The 15689-nt window shown below is 37.6% G+C and overlaps 1 protein-coding gene across 2 annotated transcripts in view; it reads left to right on the top strand.

Annotated features, from left to right (window-relative positions):
- The first annotated feature begins 2572 nt into the window (after window positions 1–2572).
- Window positions 2573–15689, top strand: part of IL10RB (interleukin 10 receptor subunit beta) — an 18192-nt gene continuing 5075 nt past the window's right edge. Inside the window, exons 1-4 of one of the 2 annotated variants that reach the window (XM_015819523.2) lie at window positions 2573–2956; window positions 3507–3630; window positions 7195–7355; window positions 13348–13514. In XM_015819523.2, the coding sequence (XP_015675009.1) occupies window positions 2905–2956; window positions 3507–3630; window positions 7195–7355; window positions 13348–13514 (504 nt within the window). In that variant the 5' untranslated portion in view covers window positions 2573–2904. The remainder of the gene's footprint in view (window positions 2957–3506; window positions 3631–7194; window positions 7356–13347; window positions 13515–15689) is intronic. The other variant, XM_015819530.2, reaches the window with a different exon arrangement.

Genomic DNA, 15689 nt, shown 5'->3' on the forward strand with positions numbered 1-15689 from the left:
AATAAAATTATGACTTTGTTTCAAGCAGTAAAATGTTTGAGCCTTGCAACAGTGTTATGCAATACTAAGCATTAAAATGCGTTGAAATGGTGAATCACTGGTAATCTTGGATTTTCCAGAGGGGAATTTTTCATCTTTAATTTTCCAACATGATCCTATGGATATTTGCATTTCATGAGGGGATTTCCAACCACATGCATCAGCTGTGAATGTCTTGCATTTCTGACTTTCTGTTGCAATACTAGTTCCTATTTCTATTTTTGAACTCTCTCAAGTGAGAAAAAATGTTCAGGTTTCATCTATCTCTTGTCTGTAAGAGAAGACTTTTTTCACATTGCCAGAGCTGGGGTGGGCCGTGTTAAAATAATATTGTGATATTGTTGCAGTTAAAGATGAGTTAAACTTTTCTCATGAGCTGGGAATGAGATGAAGATACCGTCCTGGGGTGTGGCCGAAAAGAGTGCTGTGGTTAGATGAAAAGGAGAAAAGACTTTAAAGGACTATGTGTCATGGTTCCAACAGATGAAACTCTTCAAAAGAACTTTGAGGCATTGTTTACCTTAAAGAATCTTTTATTCCAGAAACAAAGTATCAGCATTACATAGTTAAAGCCAAAAACTTAATTCCCCTCCCCTAGGCACAAAGTAGTTAAGCACAATTCCTCCTCCAATTTACAATCATAAATCACAGTCCCCAATTAGCTTGAAGCGTGGGGTTTCTCCCCAGCTCTCCAGCCTGCCAAATCTTTATCAATTCTGGGTGCAATAACCTTGGATTCCCACAGCTGAGTTATTATTGTTATGACTAACTGGACTCTCATCCACACACACCCTCCCAGCACCAACTAACTCTAAAAGCAAAAAAGAAAAGATGGCTACATTTCCACTTGTTGTCAAAGCAAGAACATCAGATGTTAGCAGCTGACAGACTACACTTAAAAAAAACACACCAAAATATGCAGGTGCTTGCACCATCTTGCATGATACTGAAAACAGGAGAGAAAACTTAGTTAATATACTTCCTCTTTATGGAATGAGGTAAATTAATACCCTTTCTCTTCATGTTTTATTTTTAAAAACAAGGACCTTCCTGATTTGAAAAGAAAGACATCAATCTCAAGGAGGATCACTGATCGGTTAGTGTTTTTTTTTTATTGAAAATTTTATAAAATTTTACAATATAAATCCCCCCTTCCCCTTCCCACCCTTCCACCCCCCTCACTTCTCAGTGCCAATCACAGGGTTAACAATAACATAATCATACTCTAATTAACATTAATCAACTATTAAAATAACATATCTATAACCTCCTTTAACTCTCTTTTAAACAGATATACAATTATTAAAAACAATAATAACAACACTTTAATAATTAAAAATAATACTAAATAAAATATTCTAGCCTTTGTACAACAATAATACTCTAAAATTCACTCAAAAACCAAATGATATTTTTTAGTCCCATATTTACGCTCAATATAATCTATCCATCTTCTCCAAACCAAAATATATCTTTCTTGCGAGTGATCCTTCACATAAGCGGAAATCTTGGCCATTTCTGCTAAATTCAAGACTTTAAGTGACCATTCTTCTATAGTAGGTAAACGTTCCGTTTTCCAATATTGAGCTACTAGTAGTCTTGCAGCAGTTATAAAGTTCAACATCAATTCCATTTCTTTTGCATCCAAGTCTTCCATAACACCCAACAAAACTGATCGGTTAGTGTTAGTGGAATTAAAAAAAAACGGAAATGCATTAAACAGTGAGAAAGAACCATCTCACTCTAGGTTTGCCAGCATTACAACTCTTTTGCACCTACACTTTCTTCTAGGGTTGCCAGGTCTGCTTCCAAAAAATAGCGGACAAGTGGGGGGGGGGGTTAAGTAGTAAAAAAAAGTAGACTGTACAGCTTTAGATTACGTACCATTTCATCATAAAGCTTTTGAATAAAAAAAATGTCCACTATTTTGTGAAAAAAAATAGTGGACATTTTTTTTATTCAAAAGCTTTATGATGAAGTGGTACGTAATCTAAAGCTGTACGGTCTACTTTTTTTACTACTTAACCCCCCCCCCCCGCTTCTCCGCTATTTTTCACATTATGTTCACTATTTGTGAAAAAAAATAGTGAACATAATGTGAAAAAAGTGGACTGTCCGCTCAAATAGTGGACACCTGGCAACCCTACTTTCTTCAAGCAATGTGATTTGGTTAGATACCAACAGTCTGCAAACTACAATCTTTCTACCTTCTTCTTCTGCCACAATTTGCAAGGCACACAGGCTCCCGCCTCTCCACCTCCATTCTATCCCCCGTAATTTACACACCGCTTTATTTGCTTTAAATACCCAGAAAGACGGAGTCGGTGATACCAGATGGGGCCAAAAAAACCTACACACACCAGGCATACCAGACGGGGCCAAAAAAAACACACACACCAGGCTTTGCGGCAGCGGCTACTACCGAGCCGCTCCTTCGCCCTCACTTTGGAAAGAAACCGAAAGGTGCCACCTATAGAAGCTGCTACTCCCGTGACGTAGGTGGAGCTTTGATGTTGGGTGCTGGCTCGGCAGACGGAAAGAGCGCACTGCGGGGGCGGAGGCGCTTCGCTTTTTCTCCTTCTGTAACTACCGAAAGAGGGATTACTCTGGTTTGTTACCGCGACGGCACTGCAAACAAGGCAGTGTGGTAGAAAGAGCGCGGTGAGTTTCGGGTAACGAGGGGAAACAACGCTCAACAAAGCGAAGGCGCCCCCAGTGTGACCAGACGCTGCCGAGAAGCGGGCGCCCCCAGCCTACTCCCGAGGAATTCACCACGGGGCTACGTGCGCGTTGCGCGCAGAAGGCTCTTTATTTCCGACAGGGGCGAGGCAAAGCCAGGACGGCGACTGGCGATGGTAGCCGAGAATGGTCCCGAGAAGCTGGTGGTGTCTAATTTGCGGCTGCGTCTTCTGGTCAAGTGAGTTGGGTTAAAGGAGGAGCGAAGCTAAGATTGGAAAAAGCGCATTTTTCGCAGCCGTTGGGAGTAGGCAGAGGGGTTCTGGAAAAGTTGGGCGACCTTTCTCTGGCCGAAAGTGGCGGCAGTGTTTGCCCCTCCTCACGTGTTAACGGTGCACTGAGCCTCTGAACCAGTGTTTCTGAACCTTGACAATTTTAAGGCATGTGGACTTCAACTCCCAGAAATCCACAGCCAGCAATGCTGGCTGTGGATTTCTGGGAGTTGAAGTCCACATGCCTTAAAATTGTCAAGGTTGAGAAACACTGTAGTAGGACTTCAGGAATCCTGTTTTCAAGAATCTTCAAAATGGCATCAGGATTCAGAGTTTGGACACCCCGTGTATTCTTTATGAACAGCTGAGATTTGCCTTGTCATTTATTTTTTTTGAAATTATATGAATATCAATAATTAACTATAATGTGTTGAAACGTATATGTGCGCGAATCGTTTATTCTGTCAGTGAAAGAATGTCAAGATTGAACAGTATCTCTCTCTTCTTTGCATATTACAGCACGTGCAATTATACAAGAGCCTCAAAATATACGATTTAATTCAGTTATGCTTGATAGTGTTCTCCTGTGGGATCCATCAAATTTTTCTGAAGGAAATGTAACCTATACAGTTCAACTTAAAAGGTAAACGTAAGAATGGATACTTTTCACAATACATACCAAAATATAATTTGCTTCTTTCGTGCTATTCACATGTTGTTATACAACTGAATGTATATTCTAGTTTATTCTCTCAATTTATTTTCCCATCCATTTATAAGGGAGGAAAATTTCTTTGGATAACAACTTATAATATGAAATTTGAATTATATTGTGCATGCATTCCAAAAGTTCTTTAACCTTTTAAAAAGTATCCAGTGATGGTTTACTACAAACATTAATTTTAGGATAATCTATACTCCAGAATTGGATTAACTTTACATATACATGCAGCTTTAAAAACAAAATATCATCAGGTATATTATCAAATATAAGTTTTTTATGGAGATATAATTATGATGTCTTCATATGCAATCTCTTCCGATTGCTTCTTTTACATCTTTTTTTTAACAGAGAAAATCTGCTGAAACAACAAAACAAGTATAAAATACCTTATAACTAAAAATGATAAGAACTGTGTAAGGAACTATCCCTATTGCCTCAACTTTTTGACATTAAAAATTAATTAATTTAATATTTCTACCCAATTTATCTTAATATATTATAAGGAGCTGGTAATGGTAAAGTATCATTGGAGTAAGTGGAGTAAGAGTCAGTCTGGTGTAGTGGTTAACACACCAGGGTAGAAACCAAGAGATTGTGAATTCTAGTCCTGCCTTAGACACAGAGCCAGCTGGGTGGTTGAGCCCTAGGAAGCAAGCAATGGCAAACCACTTTTGAAATTCATATTTATGCTTGAACTCTATCTCATCTTATTTTATCATTACACACTGCATTCACATTATTTTTATGTTCCTCCTAACAATCTAATTCCCATTCGCGTGCAACAAAGTGCAGGAAAAATACATTATTATTTACAGACATTTCATTTATTTTTACAAATATCAGTTCTTTGCATCTCACATTGTCATATAAATCTTAAAATGTTTTTACCCATTTCTTTTTCTTAATAAACATTTTGCCAAGGCATAAAAATTAATCTATTTGCTGCAGTAGATTAATCTACTTGCTGTCATATGCATTTGTTCATGTCATTTTTTTGCCAACATAACTATCTTTGATTCTTTTACAGATCCATAATCCAAACATTCTTTTACAGATCCATAATCCATGTTGCATTATACTGTATTGTATTGTTTAGTTGCTAAATCTTCGCAACCCTATGGACTATAGTACCCGGGGGGGGGGGCTGTCCTCCCGGAGTTTGCCCAAATTCATGTCCCTTGCATTGATGATACTATCTAACCATCTCATCCTCTGCCTTTCCCTTCTCCTTTTGCCTTCCATCTTTCCCAACATCAGAATCTTTTCCAATGAATCCTTTCTTCTCATTTGGTGGCCAAACTATTTGAGCTTCAGCTTCAGTATCTGTCCTTCCAAAGAACAGAGTTGATTTCCTATAGGATTGGCTGATTTTATACTGTATACTGAGTGTAAATCATTTGAGTTCTCAGCCAACAGTCCACTATTGTATGTATACAGAGGTTCATGCATTTGTGTCCCTAATAAGCACATCCCTAACACCACTATGCATTTTTGCATATTTATTAATGCATGCATTAAACAGCCTAGAGCCAATTACATATTCTTGCTTTACTTTCTGCTCACCATTCACCAGATATACCATTTATTTTCTCATGATCTCCCATCATATGCTGCTCTTATCACTACATTTACACAAAAGATTCCATAATTGAAGCTTATTGCTTTTATCATATACTTTCTCTAAAATCAACACACATTTTCTTGTTAACTTTCCATATACTTTATTCTTGTTTAAAAATATATATGGTCTGCATACCTGTTGTCTGACATAAAGCCAAGCTGTGCTTCCCAAATTTGGCTTCCCCATTATATCCATTCAATAAAAATTGAACCTGTTTAAGAATTTTCTCAAACTTCCAGGAATTCTTAACCAACTAACTCCTCTTCAGTTTTTACACTGACACTTTATTTTCCCTTTATATAAGATAATAACAAAAGCATTCTTCCAATTGTCAGGCAGAGGTGCAGTCTTCAGACTCAGCTCAAACCTAAGCAGCTTTAGCAGCTCTAACAGCCACTCCACATTTTAACATTTTTCCAGTTACACCATCTGCACATGAAGCTTTACCATTTTTTTAAACATTCTTATAGCAAATGATTTCTTTTCTATCCATTTTCCCTTTTCATTTTCCTTTCACTCTTCAATACAATACTATTAAACTCATATAAATCTGTAACATATGTTTCTAGCTTTGTTTCACTTCGATTTCATCCAGATAATTTCACTTTTATTTTTAATTCTATTCATTCTGCTGGAGGCTTATTGCAAAACTTCACTTTCATTCTCATTTTAGCCATCGTTCGCTTTTATCCATTTTTCCTCATACATAAGTCTCTTTCATTTCATTATCCTATAAAGCATCCTTTTTCATACTTTTCCATTAGTGTAACTCCAAACACTCTTAGGGCACTTTGTAACAGCTTCCTGGTTAACTTTCTTTATGTTCTGCATTGATTCTGTTACTGGTAGGATATTAACCAATTTCTAACACTAGTTTACATATAATTTTTAGTCACAATTCTTGCAATTACTCAAGTTTCACTCTTCCACTTCTTTCCTTTTCTTTCAAGTCCATCCCGCCCCCCCGTCCACTTCTGATACTATCAAAAATAGCCTGTCCCATATTCAAAACTTCTCATCACACAATTATTTATCAGCTGTACTTCACAATACTAAGTCACCTTCATTTAGATCTATTGTTGCATTTCCCTTATTCTTAGTTTCACAAACACATAATATTTTTTAGTAACATTTTAAAAAAAGAGTAGGTTAGGCTAATGATAAGGACAAAATAATCAGGTTTGCAGATTTGACCAATATGCCACAAAGCCTTGCTTTATTCAAAGCATGTTCATAATATTCTATGCCAGCTAGGATCTCTAATACAGAGACTACTGTGCAATGCAATATACATCCCATCAACAAAGAAGAACATTCAGAATACAAAGATTTTGGAGGAACTTTACAGTTAAGAATAACTTCATTGAAATCTGTTCATCATTTATAGATATTAATAACCCATTTCTAGAATATTATCTTCATTGTACAAATTTATCTGAAGATAGAAATCTTTAATATTGGTATTACTTCTGTAAATTGCTTTTTAATTTTTAAACATGCTTTTTATTGGGATGTGTGTGGTTCACATTTAGTTTTGTTCTTTTCTTTTTTATTCGTTTCCATCTTTATTTGATAATATTGTTTGCTTCAATTAAAAAGAATATAAATAAGGAAATACTTTTCTATGTAATATTCTACATCACAAATGAACTGTCAAATTAAATGGCTAAAGTTCAGCCCTAATTTTTATCTAATATTCATCCTGATTAAAGAGAACTGGACTTCTTAGTAGACAGGCATAAAATATTTATTCTAATCAGTATGAGATGTTTCTGTTAATATAAGATCAATCTGAAAATGAATACAATTGTTCAGCATATGAAAGAAAGCTGTAATAATTTTGTTTCCTTTTTAAAAAATAGTTTGAAGTCAGAATTCATTGACTTGTGCCGAAGAACATACTTCACAGAGTGCAATATTTCAAATATACCTAAATATGGTCTTTCTCATTTAAGAATTAGAGCTGAATTTGAGCATAAACAATCGCACTGGATATATCTTAACTTCACACCATACAAGGACAGTAAGTTATTCTTCTAATACAACTGTCATGATGAGGGGATACTGTTTTTTTTTTTAAATGTCAGGTTTGACTCTTGTCGAACTTTACTATTCTAGTAAGGTATAAACATAAATTTTGATAAACTTGCCACTGATATTTTTAATAGAAAATTATCAGTGTTAATAAACTTCACCACACTTTTAATATTGGGACCAATGAATAGCTTTAACAAAGTTACAGAATGAAAGGCTTAAATCCCTGCATCCATCCTCCCCAGAAAAAGTTAAAATTAGGAAATAATAATATTTCACAGAAGTTGTTTCCTTTTTTGCAATCTATGCATATTTGTCCAGAGGAATTTGAATATTTTCTTTAGTAATAAAACATTGGTCTTAATTCTTAGTCCAAAATGCAACTAATCTCCAAATCACTTTATGTTTTATATTAAAATCATTTTTCTTGCTTCAAGTGGCAGAGCTTCCTACTGAAACAAGCTGTATAAAAATGACTTCACAGCTTCTTTCGGGGGCAGTCAGATTAAGTTACCTGTTTTTGGAGAGAATTAGCAAGACTATCTTTTTTTTAAAAAAATAGAAGTTCTTTCATATTGTAACCTACCAGAATATCAGGTCAGCTGCAAACAATGCTTTAAAAGCCAGCTGTTCTTACCCTTTCTATTTATAGTAGCAACCTCAGTTTTCAACAGAACCCAGAATTGAGAGAAAGGAGTTAAGTAATGACCGGGTATCTGTAGGGCAGTCTTGAAAAAAACTAAAAATGGCATCATGAAATTTGTTCAGTGTTGTAATCTTTATGTTGTAATGCTAACTTTTAAAAATCACACCCTGCAGACACCCCTTGTAATGGGTTTGCTGAATTATTGCAATATTCAGATCTTACATTACTACCCCTTCCAAGCATCCTACTCAGGAAATTTAAACGCTTTTATCAAATTGTGGGAACCATCACAACCATCACGTAATCCTGGGAGTCATTGTTGTTTATTTTACCACTGACTACTGAACCTGCTAATACCATTTCATCAAGTTTACCATTAAAACAAAGGCAAATTTTAAAGATGCCTTAAAATTTAAATGGGAAAAGAGTTTCTTCCTGATTTTTTCCAGTGACAGTTCTGTGTTAATATCAAAGACTTCTCAAAAATAACTAAACTAAAAATAAACTTGGTTTCAAGTACACTCTTTACAAGAAATCTCTAGAGAATTGATTATCAACCTTGAGTATTAGGAATGAAATTAGTAATAGAAAGACTTCATTAAAAATACAGTGAGGGGAAAAATTATTTGATCCTCTGCTGATTTTGTATGTTTGCCCACTGACCACGAAATGATCAGTCTATAATTTTAATGGTAGGTTTATTTTAACAGTAAGAGACAGAAGAACAATAAAAAAATCCATATAAATGCATTTCAAAAAAGTTATAAATTGATTTGCATTTTAATCAGTGAAATAAGTATTTGATCCCCTATCAGTCAGCAAGATCTCTAGTTCCCAGATGTCTTTTATACAGGTAACGAGCTGAGATTAGGAGCATTCTCTTAAAGGGAGTGCTCCTAATCTCAGCTTGTTATCTGTATAAAAGACACCTGTCCACAGAAGCAAGCAATCAATCAGATTCCAAACTCTCCACCATGGCCAAAACCAAAGAGCTGTCCAAGGATGTCAAGGACAGGATTGTAGACCTACACAAGGCTGGAATGGGCTGTAAGACTATCGCCAAGCAGCTTGGTGAGAAGGTGACAACAGTTGATGTGATTATTCGCGAATGGAAGAAACACAAAATAACTATCAATCTCCCTCGGTCTGGGGCTCCATACAAGATCTCACCTTGTGGAGTTTCAATGATCATGAGAACAGTGAGGAATCAGCCCAGAACTACACGGGAGGATCTTGTCAATGATCTCAAGGCAGCTGGGACCATAGTCACCAAGAAAACAATTGGTAACACACTACGCCGCATAGGACTGAAATCCTGCAGCACTCGCAAGGTCAAGAAACCACATGTACAGGCCCGTCTGAAGTTTGCCAATGAACATCTGAATGATTCAGAGGAGAACTGGGTGAAAGTGTGTGGTCAGGTGAGACCAAAATTGAGCTCTTTGGCATCAACTCAACTCCCCATGTTTGGAGGAGGAGGAATGCTGCCTATGATCCCAAGAACACCATCCCCACTGTTAAACATGGAGGTGGAAACATGCTTTGGGGGTGTTTTTCTGCTAAGGAACAGGACAACTTCACTGCATCAAAGGGATGATGGATGGGCCATGTACCCTCAAATCTTGGGTGAGAACCTCCTTCCCTCAGCCAGGGCATTGAAAATGGGTCGTGGATGGGTATTCCAACATGGCAATGACCCAAAACACACAACTAAGACAACAAAAGAGTGGCTCAAGAAGAAGCATATTAAGGTCCTGGAGTGGCCTAGCCAGTCTCCAGACCTCAATCCCAGAGAAAATCTGTGGAGGGAGCCGAAGGTTCGAGTTGCCAAATGTCAGCCTCGAAACCTTAATGACTTGGATAGGATCTGCAAAGAGGAGTGGGACAAAATCCCTCCTGAGATGTGTGCAAACCTGGTGGCCAACTACAAGAAATGTCTGACCTCTGTGATTGCCAGCAAGGGTTTTGCCACCAAGTACTAAGTCATGTTTTGCAAAGGGGTCAAATACTTATTTCACTCATTAAAATGCAAATCAATTTATAACTTTTTTGAAATGCGTTTTTCTGGATTTTTTTGTTGTTATTCTGTCTCTCACTGTTAAAATAAACCTACCATTAAAATTATAGACTGATCATTTGTCAGTGGGCAAACATACAAAATCAGTAGGGGATCAAATAATTTTTTCCCTCACTGTATAGGAACTGATTCAGACATGGAGCTGAGAGCACAATAAATTTCATTTATTCTATTTACAACAGATTACAATTGTGGTTCAGTTTTGTGAACTGTGATGGTTAGAATGCAATATCGCAGGCTAAGTCTGCCCACAGCCAGGTGTTCAGTCCTGACTGGCTCAAGGTTGATTCAGCCTTCCACGCTTCTGAGGTCAGTAAAATGAGGACCTAGATTGTTGGGGGGCAATATGCTGATGTGGTAAACCACTCAGAGAGTGCTCTAAAGCAGGGCTTTTCAACCTTTTCACAGATTGTAGCACTTTTAGGACATGATAATATTCGAGTATCACCAGTGCTTAGTAAGGTGTCAAAAACTTGATGACTAAAAAAAGGGGGGGATTTGGGGCTTTACTGGTTAGATTCATTTGTTGTTATAGAAATGGCTAGTTTATAATATTATGGAAAAGTAAAAAGTTGAGGTTCAATGTTAATGCTTCTTTCCTACTGCAACAGTGAAATTCAGAAGTCAATGCCTTTTCTTTTTCCCTTCTCCCCCTCACTTTTCTCTTTTTCTCTCACCCTTGGCTCGCAACCCCCCCCTCACCCTTTGCTAGCAAAAGCCTCTCGCTTGCTCTCATTCACTCACACGTTGCTCTCAAAATCTTCTCTCTCTCACTCTCACTCACACGTTGCTTGCAAAAGTTTCTCTCTCTTTCACTCACATGTTGCTTGCAAAAGCTCTCACTCATTCACTCATATGTTGCTTGCAAAAGCTTCTCTCTCGCTCATTCACTCACACATTGCTTGCAAAAGCTTCTCTCTCGCTCTCATTCACTCACACGTTGCTCACAAAAGCTTTTCTCTCTTTCACTCACCCTTCGCTCGCAAAGGACGCTTGCTTGCTCTCTCCTCACCGCTTCGCTAACAAAAGCCTCTTCTCTTTCTCCATGTTTTTTTTTCTCCCGCTCCTGCCAAAACCTGCTTCTTTTATAGCTCCTCATCTCTCAGCGCTCCTCCACCTCCTTTTCCGGGTGCGTGGGAAGCTCCAACCAGCATGCAGACCCTGGGACTTCTGCCAAGCCTTGCAGCTCCAGCTGATCTCCTCCAGGCCCGCACAGTGCTGCTTTAGCTTGTTCCTTCCCCCGCTACACTTGGCTAGGGGTCGCGTACCACCTGCCAGGTGCTAAAGCACTATGGATGGGTATATAAATCTAAGTGCTATTGCTATTTTGTATCTAAGTGAACTATAGTGCATACTGTAAGTGAATACCTAAAGAAAATCTGAATAATAATGATTTCTACATACTTATCTAACACACATTAATAATTTTCTTAATGTTGCTTTGGTTGCACATAGCTTTTGCCTTTTCTCACAATCAATTATCTTCAGGGCTTTTTTTTCTCATAGAATGCCCAGAACGGAGTTCCAGCACCTTTTTGGGATGGAACCTTGTAGGGTAGGCAAGGCAGGTTATATGACATGTGTGAGTTCTGGCACCTTTTTTTTTTTTTTTTTAGAAAAAAAGCACTGCTTATCTTAATTGCTGGCTTTGGAATGCTAATCTCCTTTCTTCACTTCTGGAAATGGAAAAGGCCTAGCTAAGGGGAAAAAAGAAAGAGACAATATTTTTTCTTTTTCTTTTTAATCCAAACTTTTGCTCATCAGTAATCTGGGCACCAACTTGAACTACCAAGGCTGACTTTTCACGTATTGCTTTAGTTCCTCGGGTCTGCTGCAGGCATCCCTTGATTGTTCTCTGTTCCATAACCATGGATCAGCTGAGCTTCCCACATGTCAGTTTCTGCTCCTTCTCAGTCCTCTTATGTTAGGTCGCCTCTATCACTAAGAGTGTTTTCTGCAGAATCTAAAAGAAACCCATCTTCTCTCTAACTTCCAATTCATGTTCTCAAATATTTTATCTCCCAAAACTTATAGGCCAGCTTGTTAGGGCTCCCAAGGAGTTTAGGGTGGGTTTTTTCCTCCATTTCCCCACGTGCCCCGGGCCTCCTCAGGGGATGGGGAGGAATTATATATACAGTGCTACAAGAATCATGTTCTCAAATATGGTAGCTCACTCTGCCAGTGGAAACGGAGCATGCAATATGGATTTCAGCAGCAATATTGCCTCTGTAAGCAACTTGATAGTTTTAGATTGAATTCTATAGTTCTGATACTGCTCTGTTTCTATTTACCTAATTCTTATACTAAGTGTCTCTTCTCTAGAGTTCAGCTATTTAAAAGTTCAATGGCAGGATTTCAAAGCTGGTCTTAGTGCTGGCAGATATTAAACCTGAGAAAACCAACCTAATGGATTTTTAAAAAAATTAAATGACTTGAACTGGGATCAAATACACTATGCTGGTTTTATCCTTTTTTATTTAATTTTTTTTTCTAATAATAAAAAATGCAAGAAGCAGTGAAAATAAGATTATCCAGATCTCCATAGATTTAGTGAATGAGACAAAGTGGCCACATGATTTTAAAAATAGAAATCTCTGTAGAAGCCCATTTTCTTAGCAAATCCTACTTTAGCAATTTGCTAAACATAAACATTCATGCATACATATTGCAAAGCAGATTTCTTATTTTGTTCCATTTCTTGACAATATTTTGTGGTCATATATTGTTTTGAAGTAATAGGCATAAATACTTATCGTGTTTTGAGAAGCTATGAGAGATGGTGGGTTTGGTTTGATAGCCATTTGCTGATTATTTTTCTAAAGCTAGTAATAATTGCATTTGAGGAATGCTATGATTAGAGGGAGTTTTCTAATCTTGTGTTCACTTTTTTAATGTACTTTCCTTCACATATGCAGCAGAATCCAGTCACAGACAGGGGAGCCCCAAAACCTTTTGTTTAATAAAGGTACAGACTAATAAACCTCAAGATTCAGGGCTGTTGCTTAGCATCTTTAGGAAAATGAAACAGATACAATATGGCAGATAGACATAGGGAGTAAAATGTAAAGAAAAGCACAAGAATATTAATATGTTGAGCAACTGTTGCTGGGTAGGTATGAAAAATATACAACCACATTTTAAATTTTTAAATGAGTAAATAAGAAAGATGATTATATGTCATGGTGTATATTGGATTCTTTATGGATTATAGAAAGAGTAAAAATAAATATCTTCTTTTCTTTCTTTCAACTCATTTAGCAATCATTGTACCTCCTATTGTACAAATTATTCCCACAAAATCTGGAGTCTTGGATGTTCATCTCCAAAGCCTTCCGGTTATACTTAATGGTATCAGATACTCCTTGAAGGATTTTTATGGTTCGGTAGTTTACAAGATAAAAATTTGGATGAATGCAAGTGAACAGGTAATATTTGATGATGTGTGGAAGTGGGCTTCTTTGATGCTTAAATATATTTTTCTACATACAATAAACAGAGAAAAACTCTGAATTTTTTAAATAAACAGCAAAAAGATAATTAAAACTTTGATTTTAGAAAGTTGCAAATAGACTAAAGGTCCAGATAAATTTGAAATAAAAATTTGGAATTAATTATAAAGAATCCTTCCTATGGGAAAATGCTTTTCTTTTCTTTTCTTTTGTTTTAAATAAGGTAAGACTTGGAAAATTGGATATTAAAGGGAACTAGAATGAACTAAAGATACAACCAAAGGCAAAGTACATTCAGTGGGAGGGGCAGATACGGCGGGAGCAGAGGACCATATCGGGTTTGGGGAGCACGCACACGCTGCTTACAAGCGTGTGGGCGCTCCGGTCCTCAGGGCTCTACTCGGTCTCCAGGGAACTTAGATCCCCAGGCCCGGGATCACCGGCTGATGCTATGCAATGCCAGGTCAGTGGTGAACAAAGCCCCCCTCATTCANCGACAGATGGTCATCTAAAGTCAGCCGTGAATCCAGGAGGACTCCCAAGTTGCGCGCCCTCTCTTCAGTGGCTGCTTCTGTGTTCTCGCCATTGTTTTTTTTTGTTTTCCTTCCTTCTTTTCAACATCCGTCTCCCATCTTGCAACATCCACCTCCCACTTTCTTCTATTTTCCATTTTTCTCTCTTTCCATATTTCTATAGTACATTCTTGTTCCTTCAACATTCTAAGGCTTGTGTTAAGGCATACAATTCACACATTTGGGCCGACCACGTTAATGGCAGTCTCCCTGCTTAATGCATGCAATTCACAAGTCTGTGCAAAGCAACTTTCCTGTTTCTTCCTTCTATTATCCATTCCTTCACTTCCCTTCTGCCACTCTAGCATAACTTCTTTCTTTTCTTCTTCCACGAGTACATCTTCTATCAACTTTACATGAGCCAACTCTTTCCCTTTTACTATTAATCAATCTTTTTACTGTTCTCTTCTCCAAAAGTATTCAAGACTCCATAAGCATACTTGGAGTCAGTGTATATGTTCCCCTTTCTCCCTTATTAACAACCTCAGAGCCTGCTGTAAGGCCCACAGGTTTGTGCTTACTAAGGGAGGGAAATTCATCCAGCCTCCACTCACATTTTCTCCTCCCCATCTACTATCACATCTTCATTATGTCTCTCTCTTTTTCTCGTTCTTTTCTTTTTCCCAACTACTTTGCTATGAACAAGTGTGTACCTCCTTTCGGCTTCCTGATTAAAATTGCCCACACTTGATAAGAAATGCTAACCACCAAGACGTCCCCAAATGTCAATTTTAGACAAAAATGCCACTGGCTGCCTCTTTTCCCCCCACTTCTGGGTCAAAACCTCCTCCAAGCCATTCCTTTGTCCGTATTTACCTAGCGAAGAGCCAACAAAGGAGCACTCACCAAACTCTGCTTGAGCTTGTTAACATTAGGCTCTTTTTCTAACAGTTTTACATACAAATCTTTAATCAAAACAGCATAGCTATTTATAATCCTAAAATTTTTCTCAACTCCTTCTTTGTTTTAAACAAGGATTGAATTGCAATTCCTGCACACAGACATAAAAACAAAAAAAACAAAAAAACAACTCCACAAAAAGATAAACAAGCTTAATGAGATATTAATGAGATACTGAAATAGTTTTATATTAAACTCTAGTATTGCTTTTAATATAAAGTTAGTCAAATTCCAATTTAATCAAATTCCATTCAGATGGAAACAAATTTCCATTAAATAGGGAAAACATTTACAAATCTAAGCAAAACAATTCAGAGTCATTTCTTTCGGTTGATGGATATATAGGTCTAGCTCTAACTAAACAATTTAAACTCAAAAATTTCCCAAAAAAATTGTCCAACAATTACTGACTCCTCTTTCGAGTAAAAAATTGCAAGCTGAAACTGCAAAAGTGGGCATTAAATTTCACAGCCACTCCACCTTTTGGACCTCTCAGCGGCTTTTGATACTGTGGACCACGGTATCATGCTGCGGCGTTTGGTGGAGTTGGGAGTGGGGGGCACCGTGATGCGGTGGTTCTCCTTCCTCACCGACCGCACGCAGTCTGTATTGGCAGGGGGGCAGAGGTCGGCCCCAAGGCCCCTAACTTGTGGGGTGCCACAAGGGTCGGTCCTCTCCC

This window comes from Protobothrops mucrosquamatus, unplaced genomic scaffold (assembly GCF_001527695.2).
Source record: "Protobothrops mucrosquamatus isolate PMUCROS unplaced genomic scaffold, P.Mucros_1.0 scaffold_149, whole genome shotgun sequence".
Classification (NCBI taxonomy): domain Eukaryota; kingdom Metazoa; phylum Chordata; class Lepidosauria; order Squamata; family Viperidae; genus Protobothrops; species Protobothrops mucrosquamatus.